Raw genomic sequence first — 21,119 nt, forward strand, 5'->3', positions numbered from 1 at the left:
ATTTACTCATCCATTTCTGGTCAGTGTCAGTGCTATCTTGGGCTAGATAGAAAAATCCAGAGCAAGACCTGAAGCAGATTTTTTTTTTTTTAGAAAGTTTGTTCTCATCAGTATGAATTTTAAATAAGCATAAAGATTTTCAGTTGGTGCCCTCCATCCCTTTTAAAAAGTAAAGACTCTTGCAGTTTGGACCTCTTATGTGTGCATAGAGTAAATAGAAAAATGTTTTGCTTTCAGCTATAATCCGTCTTATTTGAAACAGTATTCAACAAAGTTGTAAGGTATTAGAAGTGAGCTTCCTAAATTGCTGCTGTTTCTATAAATGATGCCTTTTTGTGTTTGAGACAAAATGAAAAGTGTTTTTTGTCTTAACCTACAAAACCCACAGCCTGAAGTGAGCTGCCTGAATGAGAGCAAACACTGCATTGGGCTGGCAAGAGCACTGGGGCTGGGATAATTGGAAAGATTCCCATTCTGGAAGCAAAGATGGGAGGTGTTGGGGGTGAGTGGGTCCCTGTGTTTAGTGAACACCAGAATCAGTGCTTGGGGGCTGTTTTCAAAGTGCTGACCTGCATACCTGAAATAAGAGCTCAGGGCTCCTGCTTTCAAATGCAGCTCTCAGTGGGGTTAGAGCAGCTTGTAGGAAATGGAGCCAGGCCTGCTCAGCAGAAAGGAGATAATAAAACATGCCAGCTCTCCCACTTAGCCAAGGCAGGTAAGAGCTGGAGGTGCATGGGACCTTCTCTCCCTCCCTTCCACTGATAGAAAATTCTAGGAGTGCATTGGCAAAGCTTATTTTTTTCAAACAGATGTTCTGCACGTATTTTGGTCATCACCTTGCTGCAAAATGTTTTTTTTCTAATGAAGTCATGTCCTGCAGAATGGTGTTTTTGTAAGAGCATGAACTGTTTTGAGCAGAGTGGTAGAAACCTCTGAAGCTGCTCTCAACTTCTGCTGCCTCTTGCTATATAAGCAGAACAGATCTGTCACAGAGCCCAAACTTCCCACAAAAGGCAGAGTTTTGTCTTTTCTAGAAATGGATTGATTCACATTTCGAGCATCTCTTCTCTGCTTTTTTAGTGCCTCTTGGACTCAATCCTTACTCACTCCCTTTCTCTGCATTATTCTCAACTCCCTTGTCAGCAGAGTTAACAATTTCTGTGTCTCTGCAGGGAGTAATGGGCAGCTATTGCAAGAACCATTTTCTGGCACAAGTTGTTCTTGTTGTAATTGCTTTTGAATTCTTATTACTTGTTTAAACTGTCTTCCAGAGACACTCTGATATGAGCAGTGTAGTAAAAGGGAAGATAAATCTTTTGGGTAGGAAGAAATATGAAATTCTGGATTTACTTGAGTTATTCCCTGCTGACCAAGTTGATTTATTTTCTGTTTTAATGAAACAGTCATCCTCTTGCTGTGATACACATCAAGCTCTTCAGTGATGGCTTGAAATCCTGCTAACTTTTCTAAGGAGGGCAGAAATGGGATGTCTGGCTTTGCCTGAGAATATGTTCAGTATCTGCATCCTCAGTTAGAGAAGTCAGCTTTAACTGGGACAGCTTTTGGGAATACTTCACAGCTCTGCTCCTGGCTCCATTAGAAGAAGATGCTTTAACCTAGTTATGAGTTTTTTGTACTCAATTTTGCTACTGTGTTTGCAAATGACATTTGACTCTGTGCTCTTTGTACTCCCAGATAAAGTGCTGTGGCTTCAGGTGGTTTTCTGCAAATGCAGCAGCCAAGGTTGATGGCATCAAGCCTATTTTGTGACAAGCCTTTCATTTAGGTTTGATGGTTTCCAGTGTGACTTTGGCAAAAGCATCACCTGCCTTCTGGAGAGCTGGCCCACTTGTCAAGGTCACACAACACCTTTTGGCTCACCTGTCTGCAAGTACCTGGCAAGGGGAAGTGCAATTGGCACTTTGTAATAAGTGATATATTTGCAAGTCTGGTAGAGAGGAAGAGTGAAAAAATGCTCTGATTTTTTTTTTTTTTCCCTAATTGAATAGACCTAGGTCTTGGAAGTGCACTTGCTCCTGCCTGGATGGCTTGTGACAGCTGCTAAAGATAAACATGCTCTTTCTCAATGTCATTTGACTGTAGTTAGATAGTTAAAATAGCTTTTTCTGTTCCAGAAATATCTGTCTGGTTTTTGTATTCTGTTCTTTCCAGTAGTGGTGTGTCCAGGTCACCAGATTTTCAGATTTGTAGAATACCAGGTTGGAAGGCACCCTGAGGTTCAGCCTTTACTGACAAAAGCCTGGTCTGGACAAGATGGCCCAGCACTGGGTCCAGCTGAACCTTAAAAGTCTCCAGTGTTGGAGGAGAGTTTAGGTAAACCCTTAACCAATATACATCATGAAAACCTAAACCAGAATGTCTGAATCTACAGCACAGATGAGTGTTTACCAGAAATTACTTTCATTACTTTCATACTCTGGTACCCATCTGATGTTAATAATGTCAGACACATCTGATATACAATATTGAAAGAACTGCATTTTTGTGTCTGAGGTTGTAAGGGCTACAAAATAAATATTTGGCCCTTCAGAATTCCAGCATCAGAAGGACAGTTACCAAAGTTTTAGCATCTGTATCAGTCTGTGGTTTTTGTCAGGGAGAATGGGATACTTTTGGTATTAAGTTGGGATTCAGTTCTATGGTGTGACTAAATCACTACATGGAATTTGATGGAACCATATCTGGCAAGAATCTTGCTGACAGCCTCAAGTTTGTACGTGGGTTTTTAGAGTTTAAAGGAGCTGTCTCTCACTAGGTTGTTTCTTATAATTTTCTGTGCTTAGTAATTTGGAATTGTTAGGTTTGTATATGCTGTCCCCTGCATTTTCCCTCCTTGCTGTGCCAGGGGAGTGGGGACTTAGCTGAAACAAGAAGGAAATAACCACCTTCTCCTCCTCCACACACTGCTGCATTTGTCAGAGGCAGCTCAAGGGCTCAGGTTGTCCTGCTGTTGTGGAGGAGCTGCAGTTCTCTTCTGTCTGAACAATAAGCTTTGTATCTGTTTGTACAGTAATGAACTGCTTTTGTTTCCTTCAGGAACCTGCTCTGCTGTCTGGAGCGTTTCCATTTACAGACAACCCTTGCCAAATTAATTTTATTTAATTATCTCCCAGGGCTAAGCTTGAATACATTTTGTGTTAAATTCACCGTTTCTCCCTCTTCTGAACGAAATGGACTTAATATCCTTGTTAAAATCTGATTAAAACTAAAATTGAGTTTTTTGAAGTCTGATTATCCCATGAAATGGAATTTTTAAACCTAATTATGAATGGATTTGCATACATTCTTAGCACCATTGAAAAGAAAGTTGAAATAAATTTATTAATGAAATCTTCCTCTGCTGTCTCTTTGGGCCATGGTGATTGCTGGAGAGTGAGCGAGAAGGAAGGCAGGCGAGAATGAAAACTCCCCCTCTTTTGAAATATACCCTCTCCCCTCCCAATTAATTCCAGAGCTGTTTTGACCCTGTCTCATTTTTATTCCTCCCTGCCACACAGCCCAATTTAGGTAATTGACGGCCTTTCAGAGGGTAACTACACAGTCGGGTTGGTTTCATGTATTTAAAGCCTTTGTGCTTTCTGAAGGGAGGATGTAGTGGGCAACTTTTGTTTCCACTATTATGTTTTTTCTCTCTTTCCTGAGGTAGCCCTGACACCTAATCAATAGGCAGCTCTGGTTTCTCCTTTCTGAGGAGCTGTATGTTGGAGTGTTTCTTTTAAACCTGCTAAAAAATTGATAGTTTGACAGACTCTGGTGAATGTGCACGTGAAAATTGGGCTTGTTTATGTAGTTCCCTGGGTTTGCAACAAAAAGGTTTTTTGGTAGGATATATTTGAATCTCTTAGTACAGTAATTGTGCCCATCACTTCAGGGTTTTGCCAGTCCTCTCTGGGAAAAGGTGTGCAAGTGCAGGATGGGTCTGTTTGTCTGGCTTGGTGCAGAGGGCAGCAGGATGCCTGTGCAGGGAGGTGATTTCATGTGGAGGCTCCTACTTGTTGAACCTTTGTGTGTTTCTTACATTGATTGAGGAGTTCTTCTCCTTACATGAAAGGTACAACTTGAAGGTGTGACTTTTTTATTTTTCAGCCAGTCATCCTCTTACCCAGACTTACAAAAAGCTCTTTTTGCCTGTTTAAGCATTAGTTACAAAATTTTGAACAGTGTCTTCTCTCTGTCATGTGCTATGTGCAGATTTTTTTCTTCTTGTTAAAAAAAAATACAGTAAATGTGGTAGAAAAAAGGTTTTGGCAGAAGGAGAGAGAAGAAATCCTGGTCTTGATACATGACTCTGCAAAGAGTAAATGCTCAGCATGTGGCCAAGTGTTCTGTGAGCATTTGCATTTACAAAGTTGCTTTCAAGTACAGAGGGACTTGTTTTCCATATGCCTTTGTGCTTTCATTTTAATCCTGTCTTTGCACAGGTTTAGTACTAAACACAGTGGTGGTATCAAGTTCTACAAAAAATGTGGATTTTTGGCACTATTTCTTTGGGGTGCTTCTGAAGCGGGGAGTTCTATGAGAGTTGAGCTAAGATTTGAGAATATTTTTGGCTGACGTGCTCAGGTTATAAACCAGAATGGTTGAACTAAATAAAAAATTTTCTTGGTGAGGTAATGGGAAAACCTGAGAATTCAGACAAGCTTTGGAGGAAGGCAGCTGGCTCAGGGAGCTCTGCACCAGCAACTTTAAAATTATTTTGTGGTTTAATGGCTGCAGCTTTCATTTGTGCTTTTTGAAACTGTTGTCCAAAGACAGGTTTAGCATCTCAGGTACATACTGCAAGGGAGTCCCATTTATACAGCATGTATTATCTTCCCAATCAAGTTCCAGTGAAATATGAGGAGTTGGGAATATCTGATGCACCTTCTCCTTAATGGTGGAGCTGTTGTACCAAGCTGCAGTCACACCAGCAGTGAGCAGAATCTGGAAGCTGAAGATCCCAGAGAAAGCAGGAGGAGATCTCCAGAAGGGTGGATGTTTTGAAGGCTTTGGGAAAGCTGTTTAATTCTTTTATTATTGCCTGGTTGGTTCTGTAGCATCCATTTGCTGAAAAAGGAAAAGTAGCTGGTTTGTGGGTAGTCCTGTATCACAGCATGATGATCAAGTTCTTCAAGGTAAATGTGAATGAAAGGAAGGATGTGAAAGTGGTGTGAGAAAAGGGTGTTTGTTTCTTTTAACAGAGAGAATAGGAACTTTCTCTTCTGTGGATCCATTTCAAACTTTGCCAGTGTTTATCATCTGATCTTATTAGTGCCTCCCCCAGCAGCTTCAGGCCTCGAAAGTGCTCAAAGCTGGATGATAGCAGCAAGCCAGGATGATGTCCCAAGTGCTTGGGACACCAGTGCAGTCCTCACCTGAATGCCAGTCCCAGGAGCCCTGGCAGACCCAGGGAAGCCACAATTGCTTCTGGCTGCTCTGACCCCTGTGCTGGATGCAGGTACCTGAGCTCAGTGAGGGCTGTGAGAGCAGGCTGGCAAAAGGAGAACAGAAATTGTTGAAATGCCACTGTTTACATCTGTAATGCAATTATACTTGAGCAGTTCCACTTTCTGTGAATAAGTCTTAAAATTTGCTTCTATCTCCTCCTGCCATGAATTATTCATTCCTTGTGGATGAGGGTGATTGGGGCTTGGCTTTCACAGGCAGGTTTATTATACCCACTTAGCTCCAACTCCTTTGGCATGCTCCAAGCCTCAGTTATTTTCCCAGCATTTGTTCTTAGCATTCATTGTTCTTGATGTTAAAACTTTTGGACTATGTAATTCAGTAATTCAGCTCTGGTTTTGGGAGTGAGAGTCTGAGGGGATGGAGAGTGTTGGTTTTTTTCTTTTGATTTTTTTTTTTTTTTTTTTTTTTTTTTTTTTTGCAGCAAGCATAGAAAGAGATTTTTATTTAAATTTGTGCTAATTGCTAAGTCTGAGGGTAACTATTGTATTATCACCATGTGTCAAAGAACTCGGATGTGAAACACTTTGTATGTGTGGCTTGGGAGCTTTGGATGTTAAGGAAATAAAGCAGAATTTCAAAACGAGGTGGGATTGATGTGCTCTGCCTTTCAGGGAGAGTGGTTCTGAGGGCTGCTGGGAATGGGATATCATAGCACAGGGATGCCACCACCTCTGCAGCAACGGTGACACTCTGGGCTCTTCTGTTCTGACAGCTTGAGTTGTCTGCTTTGTGCTGGGACTGCAGCACCCGGGTCTTGCTGTGTCTCATGTTAGTGATGCCTAGAGCTGATGTGCTAATGGGCTTCCATTAAACTTTCCATTTTAAATGTTATTTGTCCTTCACTTTGAATATTAAATTTTTAGAAACTTTCCAAAAAAAAAAAAAAAAAAGTATGAGAGAGAATTACTGCATTTGTTTAAAGTTCTGAAAGCTTTTTTTAGCCAAACAGTTCAAAGAGCGCATCTCACTAATCAGAGGAATATTTTTGCGTCCCCGGGGTGGTCACAGTGTTTTAATTGGAACTCAGGCTTCTTTGAAGTCCTTTTTAATCCTCCCTGAGCTGGGGGAGAGGGTTTGAAGACAGAGCTGTAAATCTGAAATTTCTTTGGTTTATTTACATGTGTCTGGGGACGTGTGTAATTTGTTTTCCTGGATGAAGCCCGTGGCCAGCTGAGTGGGAAATGTGCTTCCCTGAGTGGGGAGGCCTGAGCCAAAGGTGGGGGTTCTGCACACTGAGCTCACGTGCTCCTGCATTTGTTAAAACCAGGAGTTCAGCAACAGGCTCAGAATGGGAAATGAACTCGGTGGGAAACGATGTGGTAGCTGAACATGAGGCAAAAAGCTGGGATTTAAACTCGTGTTTTAGGATTAACTGATTAGTATGGCTCACAAAAATGGTGTTGCATACTGATATTTGGCTTTTACCAGTTAGGAAGCAAAATATTTAGGAGACAGTGCATATGATGGATAGCTTTAATAATCTGTTAAATCAGTGTGAGGTTTTATTTTTCTACATTGAATTAGAGATTTTTGGGTGTTGCTAATGATATTGCTTAGTCTTTGTGCCTCAGTTTCTAAAATTCAGGTTTCAGGGGATATCTAGTCCTGCCTCAGATGTTTCATGCCCTTGATGTAATACCACAAACAGAGCTTCAGTGGCAGCTGATGCCTTTTTTCCATCTTATTACAAATACCCTGTGGCTGCTAACAGCACAAGCATTTTCCTCAGGCATTGCCTAATTTTGTTGTTCTGCTATTGATTTTCATGATAAATATAATCATTTTTCAGCTGTGTTTTCTGTACTTCAGCAAGGCTTTTAACCTCTCACATTTGCTGGAGCTTAGATGTTTTATGTTCTGCTTCTGGCAGAGGTGAGACATAATCTTTTACTGAATTTGGGGAGTTTTTAATTAATCAAAGCAACAGGCTTAACCTCAATTTTCTAGCTGAAAGAATAACTTAGAATTCCAGCTGAACATACAAGCAGTATGCATTTCATTCATTCTAAAATTGTTACCATAAATTTACCTGTGACTGGTTATTGTATTGATATTTAAAAAAAAACCATTTAAAATAACTTTTACTGTAGCTTAAAGTTGTAGTTTAAAGTGGCCATTCCTGGCATGAGATTAAATATGTGATTGTAATCAGAAGTGAATAATATATGGGTTGTCAAATCACTTTATATAAAAGCAGTTGAAAATATGGTCTGGACTCTCCCAAGGACCTGTCTTCAGCCATTATTATTATTATTTCCTCTTGCTCAAGGTTAGGGGCTTTGTGTTACTGCTGGCTAATATTTTCAGCTGATAAGAGTCTGGGTAAACAACAGGATCAATAAAGATGTTGAAAACAATACAAGGACTTGGGCAAATTAATATTCTGCAAGGATTATCTCAGACAGGTGTCAAAAGAACAAGACCATCAATTCAGTGCAATCTGTAAAATAGTCAAATGTACATAAATTGTCAGTAGCCAGCCTTGGCTGCAGCAGGAGCTCTCCTGTCAGACAGAGCCCTGGCTATCTGCAAAAATGATGTCTCTGTTGGTAATTTCATGGGGCTAGAAGTTATGCCAGAAGGGCATGTTGGATACGTGCAAATTATATTTGTTTTTAGGTTTTGAAAGATTTTGCATCTTGTCCCTGTGTCCCACTCCTCCTTCCTTAAGAAGAAGTTGATGATGTGTTTCTAGGCTTGGTCCAAATCTCTCTTCAAATGTCTTGAGAGTGACTTTGCAAATGGAATCAGCAGAGGTTGGTAAAATTGACTTTTTAGCTGTCAGGGTTCTTTCCCAGTTTTGTATAATCCTGGTAATTGGCCTGTAATGGTTTTCAGGGTTTCTAATGACCCACTGTTGAAAGAAACAACATCTTTCTGTTTGGAGTTTGTTTCCAATGAACACATCTTTGTATTTTAGTCTGGTTTTCAGATATTAATTTTTTGTTTATTGCTCTTTACAACTATCCAAATGCCTTGAAAATCTAATACATAGTTGGTGTTCTGCTGACATTCTGTTCTTTAGATTAGTTTGATTTGCCCTCACCTTCCTCATGAAGTCTTTTGGCTCTGTTCACACAGTCCTGTCAGCCCAACCTCAGGTTGCCAAAATGATTGTTCCAACTCCAGGGACAAATAGAAACTATAGGAAAAACAGCCCTACTTATGACTCCCTAAAATGAGTTTTTATTCATTTTATGGCATTATTTTTCCCTTCAGCTGTTGTTTCTTTCTCAGATAAGGTTTGTGATTAGGAAAAACACTTAAAATGTCTTTTACTGCTGCTGTAGTAAAATGAAACATTACATTATTAAGTGTGTTTACATTTTGTGCTTGAAGTCTTAAGGGCAGTAGGTATGAAATTGTGTAGCACAATAATTTCCTTTCAACATCATAATTAATATATAATTACATTCACTTAATTGTGAATTGAGAAAATACATTTGCTTCTCTAATTGTGAAGATTGTGCTGATATCTCTGTTAGCATGAGAGCAGTAACAGCCATTTTTAAAATCTCTTTTGATCATTTCCAACTTCAATAATTCTGTACTACTGCTGGTGAGTACCTGAAAGTTGCTTTAGAATTTTGTGGCTTTTTCTTTCTCTTCAGTGTCTAATCTATTGGGTTTAAGACCTTAAGAACTCTTTATTTTCTTGTATAGGAAAAACATAGGACAAAGAGTATTTCACAGCTTTGTAGATACCCTCCCTATGTCTTGAGATGTATGTTAAATTCCTTATTGCTGCCTTATAAATGGTCTCATTTTATGAAGGTCTCTTGATGACTCTGGGAAATTTTTGTTTCACCATGACCTCTAAAAGCTTTGAACTATGTCATGTGATTGAGCATGCAGTGGCAAACCCCAAAGGTGAGTGTTTTTATCTTCCAAATCAGCAGTCTTGGTGCTGCTGTGTACATCCCCTCTTCCTGAGGTCTCTGAAAGCTTTTCACTGCTGAGGTTCCATTCCACTGTGCAATGTGTGTTACCTGGCATGCTTCTGTGAATTGTTCTGTGCTTGCTCTAAGAGCAGTGGTAGGGATGAGAAAGAAGTTTGGACTGCTGAAATGTTTGCCCAATGGTTCATTTTTCTTCCAAAGTAAGATTAATTTTATCTTGCTGAGCCCTTACCTTTATCTTTAAAGTAGAAATGAGACTTGAACAATGTGTTGTTATCATGCCATAACTTTGGGAGGAAAAAAAGCTTTCTTCATTAAAACCCAAAGGTTATTAACTGGAATCTAAGATAGTTTTCTTCCTTTTTTTCCCTCCCCTCTTCAAATGATAGCTTGATTGGATTAATTTGCTAATTTTGCAATTGCTTCAAAAGAGACATATCAATTGTCTTTAGAATTGTCAAGACACTTATAAACACTTCAAATGTTTTCTTACAAATAAGTTGTTCTTCTACTTCAAGTGGTTAATGGGGACATTTGCTTTGGTAAAGAGCAATTGGATTTGTTGATTCTATCTGTACACAAATAAGAATTCTCTAAATGAGGGGAACCTCTGAGGCTGAGATTGCTTATTGCTTTCACTTGCACTTCAGATTTCCTCCATTTACTTTGTACATAAAATATTGAGCAGCCACTTTGTTGGAGAAACAGTCTCAGGTATACCTTAGTTTTGTGGGTTTGACAGCTCTTAGCACCTTCATTCGAATGAGTAAAGGTTTGTGACTGCTATTCAAAATATTTAGTCAAAGTGCTGCAAAGCACTAAATATGTCCTAATTGCCTGGGAACATTGAATATTTTTTTTTTTGTGACTAATGTGTGTAGGAGATTCCAGACCATGTGCATTAGTTAATGTAGTCATGAATAGGAGGGGAGGATATAGGCATGGAGATAGGAACAGACAGGGGGAACTGCCTGGACTGGAGCTTGGAGGGGCTTTTCTGCAGGAGTTGTGAAAGTTAATTCTCAGAATTTCCAGGTCTGGACACCAGATTTTAGTGGTAATATTTTCTTCTAGTCTGGTGAAGAAGAGCTAAGGAGTCCTCCCAAGGAGGCAATGCATATTTTGAGGAGAAAGCTACAAATTGCTTAATTTCCCTTTCTCATAACAAACATGGAGTTAATCTGACCAAATGAAACATAAGGACTCTGTGCTGTATCCCAGAATTCTGTATGAGCTCTTGTGGTTATTGATATTTGCTGAACTTTCTTGCAGGGCAAGTCCTTCCAGGAGCTGAGCTGCTTTTGGATTGGTGAAGCTTCAGAGATAGACAGGAGTCCTGTAAACCAGAGCTAGAGGAGTTAAAGCAGTTGAGGAGATCAAATATACAAAGAGGATGTTTGAGACTCACTTCAAACATACAGGAAAAGACTGTTACAGGCATTCCATGGCCTTTCTAATCATACAGAAATATTTAAAACAACTAAACTGCCTTTCCAGAAATCTTCTCTTGTTGTCATGTTATTGTTCTGTTTGTTCTTCAGATGCTGCTGTTTTCCTGCCTAGAAAGAAGATTAAATTATTTTTATAAAAGTAGAAAAGGATATTCTTGTGGAGAGCAGAATTTCAGAATCTTATAACATTTCCATGTTCATAATACAAAAGAAAGGGACAAAGTAAATATTTTGTACTTCTGGGAGATTACCTTAAAAAAAACCAACAAACCAAAACTCCAAAAAACACCTGGAAGTTGTTTTTCATAGAAGAAAATTAAACAGATGTGGACTCCCTTCCTGTGCCTTATTTTCTTGACAAACACTTTAATAAGAATGTCAGTCTCTGGTCTTTGTCAGTTAATTATGTTTAAGTGTAAAACTAAAAATACTGAGCCAAAACTCTGGTAATGTTCCATTTCAATTTAATATGACTTGGTCGAGACAACCAAACCTGTCATTGTGTATTCATACTGAGCTAAATCTGTGAAATGTTAATTAAGCAGGCTTTCAAAAATAAATAATTCTGAGTAATTTAGTGTTATAAATGTGGTATTAGTTTGGTTGTTTGAATCAAATTTAATTAAACAAAAAGCAATGAAGAACTCAGTCCTCCAAACATAGTTGATGAAGTGCCTGTTATTCTCTTCAGTTTTACTTTTGTCTTGCACTTTCATACTTAAAGTTTAATGTCTGATCTCTAGCTATGATCAAAACTCTTCCTTTGCTGTGCATTTTGAAGCATTTTATAGAAGCAATAAGAAGTTGACATTCTGATAAATTATAAATTAAAAATTTTTTTCTTTAACATTTTTGTCTATTTAGAGAGTGTTGGTTTAATGTTACTTTGACAGCTAATTCTCAGTGTGTAACTGTCACAGTTTATACTGAAATGGTAATAGATCCTTAACTAAGAACTGTGTTTTCCTCCAAATCCTGGCAAATGTCAGTTGTGTGCATCAAAATAAAGATAATACAAAATAACATAAGCTGTTTTCATCAGAAGTTTAAAAAGTGTGACAGTGGGCACTTAAAGTCATTGTATGACTTGGTTGGACATCCCATTAAGTTAATTTTTCACTTCATTTGAATGGTTTTATGTTTTCATCATTCTTAAGTTGCTCCTTTTCATATCATCTGTGCTTCAAAGGAAGGCAAAGAGCTTTGGTTACCAGCAGTTTTGTCCCCCTCCTGCCTTACTGTGATGTAAACTGCTGGACTAATCTGCTCATTTAGGGCAAAAGAAAACCTCATCCAAATTAGGCTTAAATTCAAGGGTTTGTTTTTATGTATTTTGATTTAGGGGATCTCAGGATGGGAAGGTGGGACAGAGGAGGAACATTCTAGCTTTTAGCTCCTGTGCCTTAGCCAGGAGGAGGGAACTGAAGGCAGGGATTTGCTCCTGCAGTTTGGAAGCCCCTTTTTCATTTGTTCACGTGCACTTTATGATTACAAAGCGCATGAATCAGTTTTATAACACACTGCCCTGAATGGGACTGTTTGGTCCCTTTACAGGTTTGTGCATGGCTGCTGCACACGAGGTGTGGGGTTTTTGGTGGTTACTCCCTGGGGAAGGAAGCTGCCTGCAGGTTTGCAGGGCAAACACAGTGGCACTGCTCCACTTCTCAGAAAGGGACTTCTGGCTCTCTTTGGCTCAGGACAGGGTTTCAAACTTCCCTCAACAAGCCATGGTGATTCCAGGAGTGTTGGAATGCTGTGTTGTCACAAAGAACCTCTTAAAGCAGATTCCTTGGCTTTCCAGTGCTGCTTTTGATATCAGCTGTTCCATAGGGAGTGGACAGAGCTTTGCAAAAATTACAGACATCAGCCAAGGCTCTCAAGGCCAGAGCACGTTGCTGTGTGTTGGGATGCTGACAGACTTCTCTCTTTGCATGGCATTGTCTGCAGAAACTCGTGCAATGGGAGGCCTGGTTACAGCTGGTTGCTGTTTGCAGTGCCTTGGGACTTGACCAATTCTCTTCAAATTGAAAGCTTTGATTTAATTTTATTGTGCATGCAGCATCGTTTCTCTGCTTGGATCTGTGGAAATTTGGCTTTTGCCAAACTGCTGATGCTCAGGATAGGGTGTAGACCTTGGAACCAGGCTTTGAAACCTCTCACTTAGGACAGCAGAGTGCACACAAAGGTGTCTTTGGCTCTGATCACCTGCTATGATTTAGTGTTACAGAAAATGAACTTTTCTTTACGGGGGTTAATACCCATGGACTTTGTTTTCTGTTATATAGCTATGCTGCTCCACTTAGAAAAAAATAATAAATCTGTTTAATGCCAATAAAACATTGTCCAGAACTGAGTGTAAACCTAAAGCTGCCAATTGCTGGAACTGAGATTGGAAGCTGATTGTTGGTTTGAATGGCTGAGCAGATGAGGATGATTGTTTTCTATTGGAAATCGGTCAGGAGCTGTCATTACTAGAAATCTGTGGCTTTTATAGTACTCTCTCATTTTACTACTGGATTAATTTCAGTTCCTGATCTCAGTCCTAATAGATGATGGTATGAATTTCTGGAAAAAAAAAAAAAAGAGAAAAAAAATCAAGGCCAATACACTTTTTTTATACATTAAAAAAAGAATCTGTGAAATTATTTAATTGATGCAGGGACCATACACTGGTGGTGAGGGCTGAGGGCTGGCACTCAACATGACCAGAGAGCTGCATGATACTAACTTTGCTTATGACAAATCTCCTGTATTTGGATGATTTATTAGAAGCTTAGAAGTGCATTTTTCAGAGCCTTGTTGACATGGCCTTACATTGTACAGAGATTTTTCCTGTACAAATCATTGTGTCTGCCTACAGCTTCTTCTTGCCAAACAGACTTAGGTGTGCCCAGTCCATTTCCCTGGTGTTCCCTCTGATGCCCAGCCATTGGTAGCCCTCAGTAAAGAGCTGGTGAACTGCTCAAGTTAAGGATCCCTTCAGGCTCAGTTACAAAATTTTGAAATGTTATTTAATGCTGCAACACATTTTGAAATCCAGGTGCATGTTGGCTTAAAATTGACTTTGCTAACAGAATTTTATTTTCAGATGTTCTAGCCAAGCCATCTCCAGGCTGTGTCTTGGTTTCTTCTCATAATTCCCTTGGCTAGTGAGTGTGATGTCCTGTCCTGAGTGATTCCTTTGCTGCACTCTGTGCCTCTGTTGTCTCATGGGAGAACATTTCCATCTCTTTAACTGGATATTGACTATTAAGACTTGGATCTAACACAAGTGGTGTTAGAAGCCTCAGAATTTTCTGCTGAGGAAGGATAAAGGTTTGTAATTCTGGAAGTGAAACGCAGGAATCTTTCAGCTGGGGTTGCCAAAATTGAATCCTATCTGCACCAACTCAGCGTTTAACTAATTTTCACTCAACTGGAAGTGACAGATGATTAAAGAGAAAAAGCAATGCCTTTTTTTTTTGATGTGAGTAGTTGCCTGAAAAATATTTTTCATCAGAAAAAGGGCTGCTCTAGTCCTAGATCCAGTCAGAATCCAATGATCAAGCTCAAGGCACTTCTCTCTGTTCAGTTTTTGGAGAGGCAGCAGCCTCCTTCCAGCACTTGGAACCTTGATTTGCTTTTTGGGGTACATGATAGATTGTGTGTCTGCAGATTTCACTGCTGCAAAACTGACTCCCCACTTGGTCCCTGTGAAAATCCCTTTCAAGGTCTGGGTGCTCTTTCCCTTTGTGTGTGGTGCATCTTGGTGGAGCAGAGGGATGTATGGACCCAGTTCATACAGGGGTGAACTTTCCAGCTTACCTTCCTCTGGGGAGTGTGATATTGATGCTTCTATTTTAGGGTGGGTAAACCTTTCTGATGGCTCAAGACAATTTTTTATTTTTATGACTTAGAGAGGCCTCTGAAAGAGCAGTTTCCTCCTGCACAGGCTGTCCATGGAACTGCCAGTCTGGAGTTATCTTGATCCCATTCCATTACCTTTAAGCATTTGTCATTGGATTTGATGAAAAAAATAAACCTATTTCTGACAGCTGTGCAGTTGTTACTAGCAGGTCTGTAAAAATCTCTGATCTCTTTGACAAGGAAAGGTTATCAGTGATATCTGAAGTGTTACCCAGAGCTGAGGGATTCTGGTTTTTTCTCCTGTGGCTCTGGAGTCATGGTGTGTGTGAAGGACTCTGAAGTTCCCACACTGGTAACTCTGTGGGAGCCCTGCTTTGAGTCACCTGTGATGTACCTGAACATCTACACTCTCACAGGGTGTTCAGCAGTAGCCAGAGTTGTTGAATTGTACAGTCTGCATTTTGATTTATTTCCTCCTTTTCTTCCTCTCTTACTACCAATGCTGTGCTCATACTGTGGTGCCTTTAGATTTTATGTGAGCTGGACAAGGTGCAGCTCTGTGTTGTTCTAAGGGACTGCAGCAGGTTTGGCCCCAGGAAATCACCTTTGGCTGCTTTTGGTGAGAGTTGTTCCGTGGCTGTGTGTGGAACATAGATTTGCAACCAATGATTCATTGAAAGTTTTTATTTTGTTTTAATTGCATAGGACACCTGATGATCTCTCGAGGCAAATTGTGGCCCTGCAGCAGAGGGAGCTTGCCCTGAAGGAGCAGAATTCCACCTTCATGAATAGGTGAGTGACTCCAGGAGGGGATGCTGACAGCAAGACCCTGCTATGTTAAAGCCCAGAGAAAGGAAGCAAGGGCTGCAAACTGAGACACCAGCTCTTTATATTTCCTTGATGTTCTTTCTGTGCCACCTTCTATTCTTTCCCATGTGGACAAAGGCTTTTCTGCTTACTGAAATCCTTGCATGAAAAAAAAAAATGAATAACTGTGGATGATGCAGTGAAGAGTTAATCAAGCTTTATGTTATGAATGTTTGCAAGGGGAAATGAGCTGCTTTCCCCAGACCATTTCATCTGGAAAGGAAATGTCACAAAGCAAAAAGTGCCAAGTATCCATGTGGGTATGGGAAAGGGAGTAGGAGCTCTGAGGACTGTGATTTGACTGCTAAAAGGACCAGGTTGTAGAGATGGTGAAGGAGAAGGATGTTTGCAGTTTTGCTGGCAAAATGCTGCCAGACTTTGAGAGGAGCAGCCTGTTAATGGAGTGAGACGTGTGCTTGAAACATGAGGGTGTTTAAACCATTGCCCCCCTGTGGGAGTGAATGTGTAATGGGGAAATGAATTTGCCAGAGCTAAACTTTCAGTCTGTCCTGGTTCCACAGCCTTTCTGAACACACAGCATGCCAGACAGTGCTGCTCACCCTCAGTGCGCATCTTCTTCCTTCCCTGTTTATTCCATACATCGGGAGCCCTCTGTTAAAGCCATTCTTGTTAAAAGCAAAACCTCTGTCATTCAAAAATACCCTGGACTGCTTGCACTGCAGAGTTGAGCAACAGGAGTGTGGGGTGGGCACACTTAGCTTATTGTGGGCAGCATTTCCTGATGTATCTCCTGATGTAGGTGATGATCCTGTTTTGGGCTCTATTACCGCACTTGAGTGGGCACGGCTGGTGATAGAGAGACGGTGAATCTTGTTTCTTGAATCAGAAGGCATATTTATTAAGATATTATATATAATACATTAAGACTATACTAAAAGAATATAGAGAGAGGTTTGCAGAGCTGCTAGCTAAGCTAAGAATAGATAGAAAGAATCTAAAACAAAGTTGTGGCTAAGGACTCAGTCCCCTGGCTTGCACTGGTGATTGGCCCTTAATTATAAACATAGAAAATGAGCTAATCAAGGTGTTCCTGTTGCATTCCACAGCATCTGATAATAATTGTTTACCTTGTCTTCTGGAGCTTCTGGCCTCCCGAAGACACAGAAATCCGAAAGAAAGAATTTCTGTAGAGAAATGTCTGCGACAGGGCTCCACCTTCCTCATGATGGGCAGGATTCAAGCAGGGTGGTAAAAAGTTTTGGCTGTGCTGCTGCTGTTAATGAAACTGTTGTAAAATGGTTAGCTAGGTGTAAATTCCCAGGAGTGAGCCAGCCAAATTGTGGTGTGGTTTTATCTGTGAAGTTTACAGTGGAGAAAAAAATATCTCACCAATATAAAAAAGACATTCTGTATATTAAAAATAAACCAGGCAAACCCTCAAACCCACAAGTGATTAAATGATAAAATAAAAGAATGATGGTAGTGTTTGAGTTACAGATATGGGTTTTTATTTTTAGACTGCTTTTCACAGCCCTTCAGAGAAGTTCTTTTCCTAAATTTATTAATGGCCAAGGGGAAATGTCTGTTGAAAAAGCAGCTTTTTGATAGTGCCTGTTCATCTAGATATAATTGTGCCAATTTAGTTTAAAAATAAAAACATGATTAAAATTACTTTTTGATTTCAAGTTAAATGGACTGTAAAGCTGCTGAAATTAAAATTCTAACATTTTCCTGATGTGTCAGTTCTGAAACTGATCATTTTGACTTTCTTCTATCACATACCTTATTCTGTCTTAAAAAGAAGGTAATAAGATAAATTTTTAAAAACCTTTCATTACAAGTGATTTGAAAATTCTCAGCAGAAGGTTTTGAGTTTTTGGAAATAAAACCTTGTTAAGCAAGCAAACCTAATTTTCTCCTTTCCATGAATCTTTTCCAGATTTAGCTGATGGTCTTCTCTTTTATTTGTTTCATAATTGTGTTTGGAATTGTCTGTGTATTAGAGTAATTTAATATGTGATCATGCCTCCCTCTAGTGATGAAGCCCAGCACTTATTCAGCTTTCTATTGTTTTTTTCTTTCAGCCACAGGTTCTTTTGCCCTTAGTTAAAATATGTTGTTTTTGGTGCTGATAGTGCAATGTTTGATTTGTAACATCAGGGGTTATGTGTGTACAGAGCAATGTGCGGTACAAACACCACAAAATTTGTGTCTACCCTAAGAACTTTAAGTTTTCTCCATTAAAAATAATGAATTAGCAGATAGTTAAGAAAACATCATCCCAAGTTGGCATCTGAATTTTTTTTTATGGCAACGAAGGAGAGAATCACAGATAATCCTGGCTCACCTGTTGCTACAGTGCAAAACTGTTTAGTAATGAGATTTTTGAGTGTCATGGTAAAGAGCATTATATGGCTCCCTTCCCTACCTGGCAGATGTTGAGTCTTTGTACAGTGTGTGTGTGCTCATCACCAGCTTTTAAACACAGGCAGGACAGTGCCTGCAAGGTGTGTGAGGGGGGTTTGCAAGCTGATTATTTCTCTCTGTGTCTTTACACTGCAATCATCTTGGTTTGTATTCCCAGTGATGCTTTCCCACACTGTTCAGTGACTGGGGTGGGCACTTGCCAGCTGCTATTTCTGCTTCCAGTGTCCTGTAGTTGATCTAGAGTGGTGAGTTATGGTTGATAAACACCTTTTCCGAATGGCTTCACTAAACAGAAAACTTATTTTTTCTCATTTTTGCATTCTTGACCTGCTTTCTATTTATTACTGTGCATTTTTAGAGCCAGTGTTTGTGTAATTAAGAGGCAATAGAGATGATCCCACCACAAAGAGACAACATCACTATAAACCCATTTTTGCAGTGATATTTCCCATTGTGGGAATCTGCAACATCACTATAAACCCATTTTTGCAGTGGTATTTCCCTGTGTGGGGATCTGCACTGCAATCTGTGTTTTGTGTAGCCTGTGCAATTGCCAGTGTCTCAAATGATGATGCATATCCTATTTGCTCCATCACTCACATTGCACACTTTTAGACACAGAGCCACAGGACTGAATTTCCCGAGCAGTAGGTTGAAATCAATTTCTTTTAACAGTGATTGTTTACACGTCTGAGTTGTGTCGACTCCTTTGGAGCTTGCTATTTTTGCTAAGGGGAGAAAACCTTCCTGTGGTGCCAGCATGGGGCAGGAGGAGGGTCACTTTAGCACTGAACACATGGGCAGCAGCTCACTTCTCTTGGCAACTTCAGGATGGCTGAGTAATGTAGCTGAAAGTGCCATTAATCGTGCGTGATGGACTCTGTGCTGCTCTGGAGTGTGTTGCTAGAAGTCGTATAAATAGAGTAAATTACACTTGCAGCAGCAGCAGGGAGTGTCCTGGAGCTTTTTAACTGCAGAGCAAAGCTAGCAATCCAAAGGTTCAAAAGCTCAAAAGAGGATTGCTCAGGGCCACTTTGATAGCAAGAATTGTACCTGTTCTGCTATTTAGGGAAAGGGGATGGAAGGGAGGTGTTTAATTAGTGGGTCAGTTTAACCATGCAGCCAGCATTAGTTAAAGGCCATTTTCCCCCCCAGCTGTGACTGCTGTAGGTGTGGTGCACGGAAATGTGTTGGTGGTTGTAGTTTAGAATATGGAAAGTCAGCCAAGTGGTTCATAAGCTTTTCTCTGATGGAGAAATCATGTAGCAGTTATATACATCATATTTTTTAAAGTGAGAAAAGCTGCATATTTATTGTGCCTGCTTTCTATCTACATATTTGGTCTCTCTGGAGAGATTTCCTCAAACAATCCTGGCAAAGTATTCTGGAATTGGGAATGTTGTCCTATGAGATGGCTCACGTGAAGGAATGATTTTACTTTATGGCTTGAGCTTTGCTGCATTTGGAAAGACAGGCTGTGAAAATGGTTACTTGTGGCTCCTCCCAAAGGGATAATTTCTACTTTTGCTCTTGTGGTCTAAGTGCAGGATTGATTTTGGACCTTGAGATGTCTTGTGGAAGGTCAGATACAATAAAATATATAGGTGAAGTTGGTTCTGGGCAGGATGAAGGACAGAGGGGAAAATGGAAGAGCAGTAAATCCTTGGTTCTGGTGTTGAGATCCTGGAGCTGATGGCTTATTCCCATCACCTTGTGCCAGAAACCCAGCCATGTGTTTTGACATATTGTTTCATATGGGAAAAGGGACACAGAGAATGTGTTTGGAAAAGAATTTTCCTACTGCAAGTGCTCATGGAGTTCTGCTAAGAGACATGGTTGTTTACCACCTTTGTTCATATAAATCATGTCAAACTGATTTACCCAAACAACCTGCTGTGTGTGTTGTTGTTTAAAATGAAATAAAACCCCAAACCATTGAAGACCAGGGAATGTCGATTGCAAACTGAACAGAAAATGCTTTAGACTTGGGCAGCAGGGATTTTTTTTTTAAACAACAACAAAAAAAAAGAATGAGTGATGATAAGCCCAGAATTGTCCATCTTCATAAGTGCTGTTAGATCAGAAGTGTTGTAAATCTATTGCCCAACCTCTCTTTTCTTTGGATGTCCCAATGAATGTCAGTCACAAAAACAAATAGAGCCTGTCAGACTTCTTCCCCTAATCTTCTGGAAAGTTGGACAGAAGTTTAATTACAGTGAAGTGTCTTTTATCTGACAGAGAGAGAAGTGCTAGCTTTTTAATAGGCTTTATGAGTTATTTTTTGATCAAAAGAAGCACTTAATGTCTAATATAGGATTAGGTAGGGATTTTTTTCCTTCCTTTGTTCATTTATATGGCACATTGCACCTTGATTTATACATGGAGGTGTCTGTGTACCTAATATCAGACAAATGTTTATTCACGGTGCTTCAGGGCAATATTAACTGCTGGCAGGTTCTGCATTCATTTTCCAGAGTGAGGTGATGAAGAAATGACTGTAGATGCTGCTTTTCCTTTTCTCCAAAATGGATCTGTGCTTCTATACCAGAAGGTACTCAATAGGGTACTCGTTAAGTGACCAATCTACATATTCATATAGCAAGCTTCTAGAGCAACATCTGGTTATTCATGACTCTAATTAGGTAGATACAAAGCTTTTCTATTTTTTTTTTCTATCATATAGTTAGCAGAAAATAGGAAAGCAAAAAATAATTTAGCCAAGACATTGACTTACGCTTCCAATTTGAAAAACATGGGATTTTGCCCAGACCTTTGCTTTTCATGATTGTGCCATTTTTAGTCTGATTTCCTGAGGAAGTGAGGCTTATTACTGTGCTTTGTGTGTGTATGTAGATGAGATTTGTCTGTGCCTACCCTACACTTTTGAACTTGCAAGTTGTGTTCTGTCAAGCTTGGCAGATGGTGGAGGTCTCAAAAGTGATGAATTCCAGCAAGTTTAAGGCAGTCAGATCTCCATCTCCAGGAAATCTCCATCCTGAGGCCATGCCCTGAGGTCATGGCAGGGATCAGAGCCCTGCAGGCAAACAGACCCTTGGGAATCTCCCATTTGGAGATAGGGCAGCACTGAGGGAGCTCTGGCCTCATACCCTGGCAGCATCACGATCCATCATTTATGCTGTTCCATGCTTGCCAAAGGCTCATGGCATTTGAGAGTACCATGGTAATGTTGCTGGCATGG

At 40.0% G+C, this 21,119-nt stretch overlaps 1 protein-coding gene across 1 annotated transcript in view; it reads left to right on the top strand.

Annotated features, from left to right (window-relative positions):
* The window catches only part of MAD1L1 (mitotic arrest deficient 1 like 1), a 346,877-nt gene that overhangs the window by 19,789 nt on the left and 305,969 nt on the right, over positions 1–21,119 (top strand). Inside the window, exon 10 of the mRNA XM_058035443.1 lies at positions 15,371–15,457. Within this exon, the coding sequence (XP_057891426.1) occupies positions 15,371–15,457 (87 nt within the window). The remainder of the gene's footprint in view (positions 1–15,370; positions 15,458–21,119) is intronic.

This window comes from Melospiza georgiana, chromosome 16 (assembly GCF_028018845.1).
Source record: "Melospiza georgiana isolate bMelGeo1 chromosome 16, bMelGeo1.pri, whole genome shotgun sequence".
Taxonomy (NCBI): domain Eukaryota; kingdom Metazoa; phylum Chordata; class Aves; order Passeriformes; family Passerellidae; genus Melospiza; species Melospiza georgiana.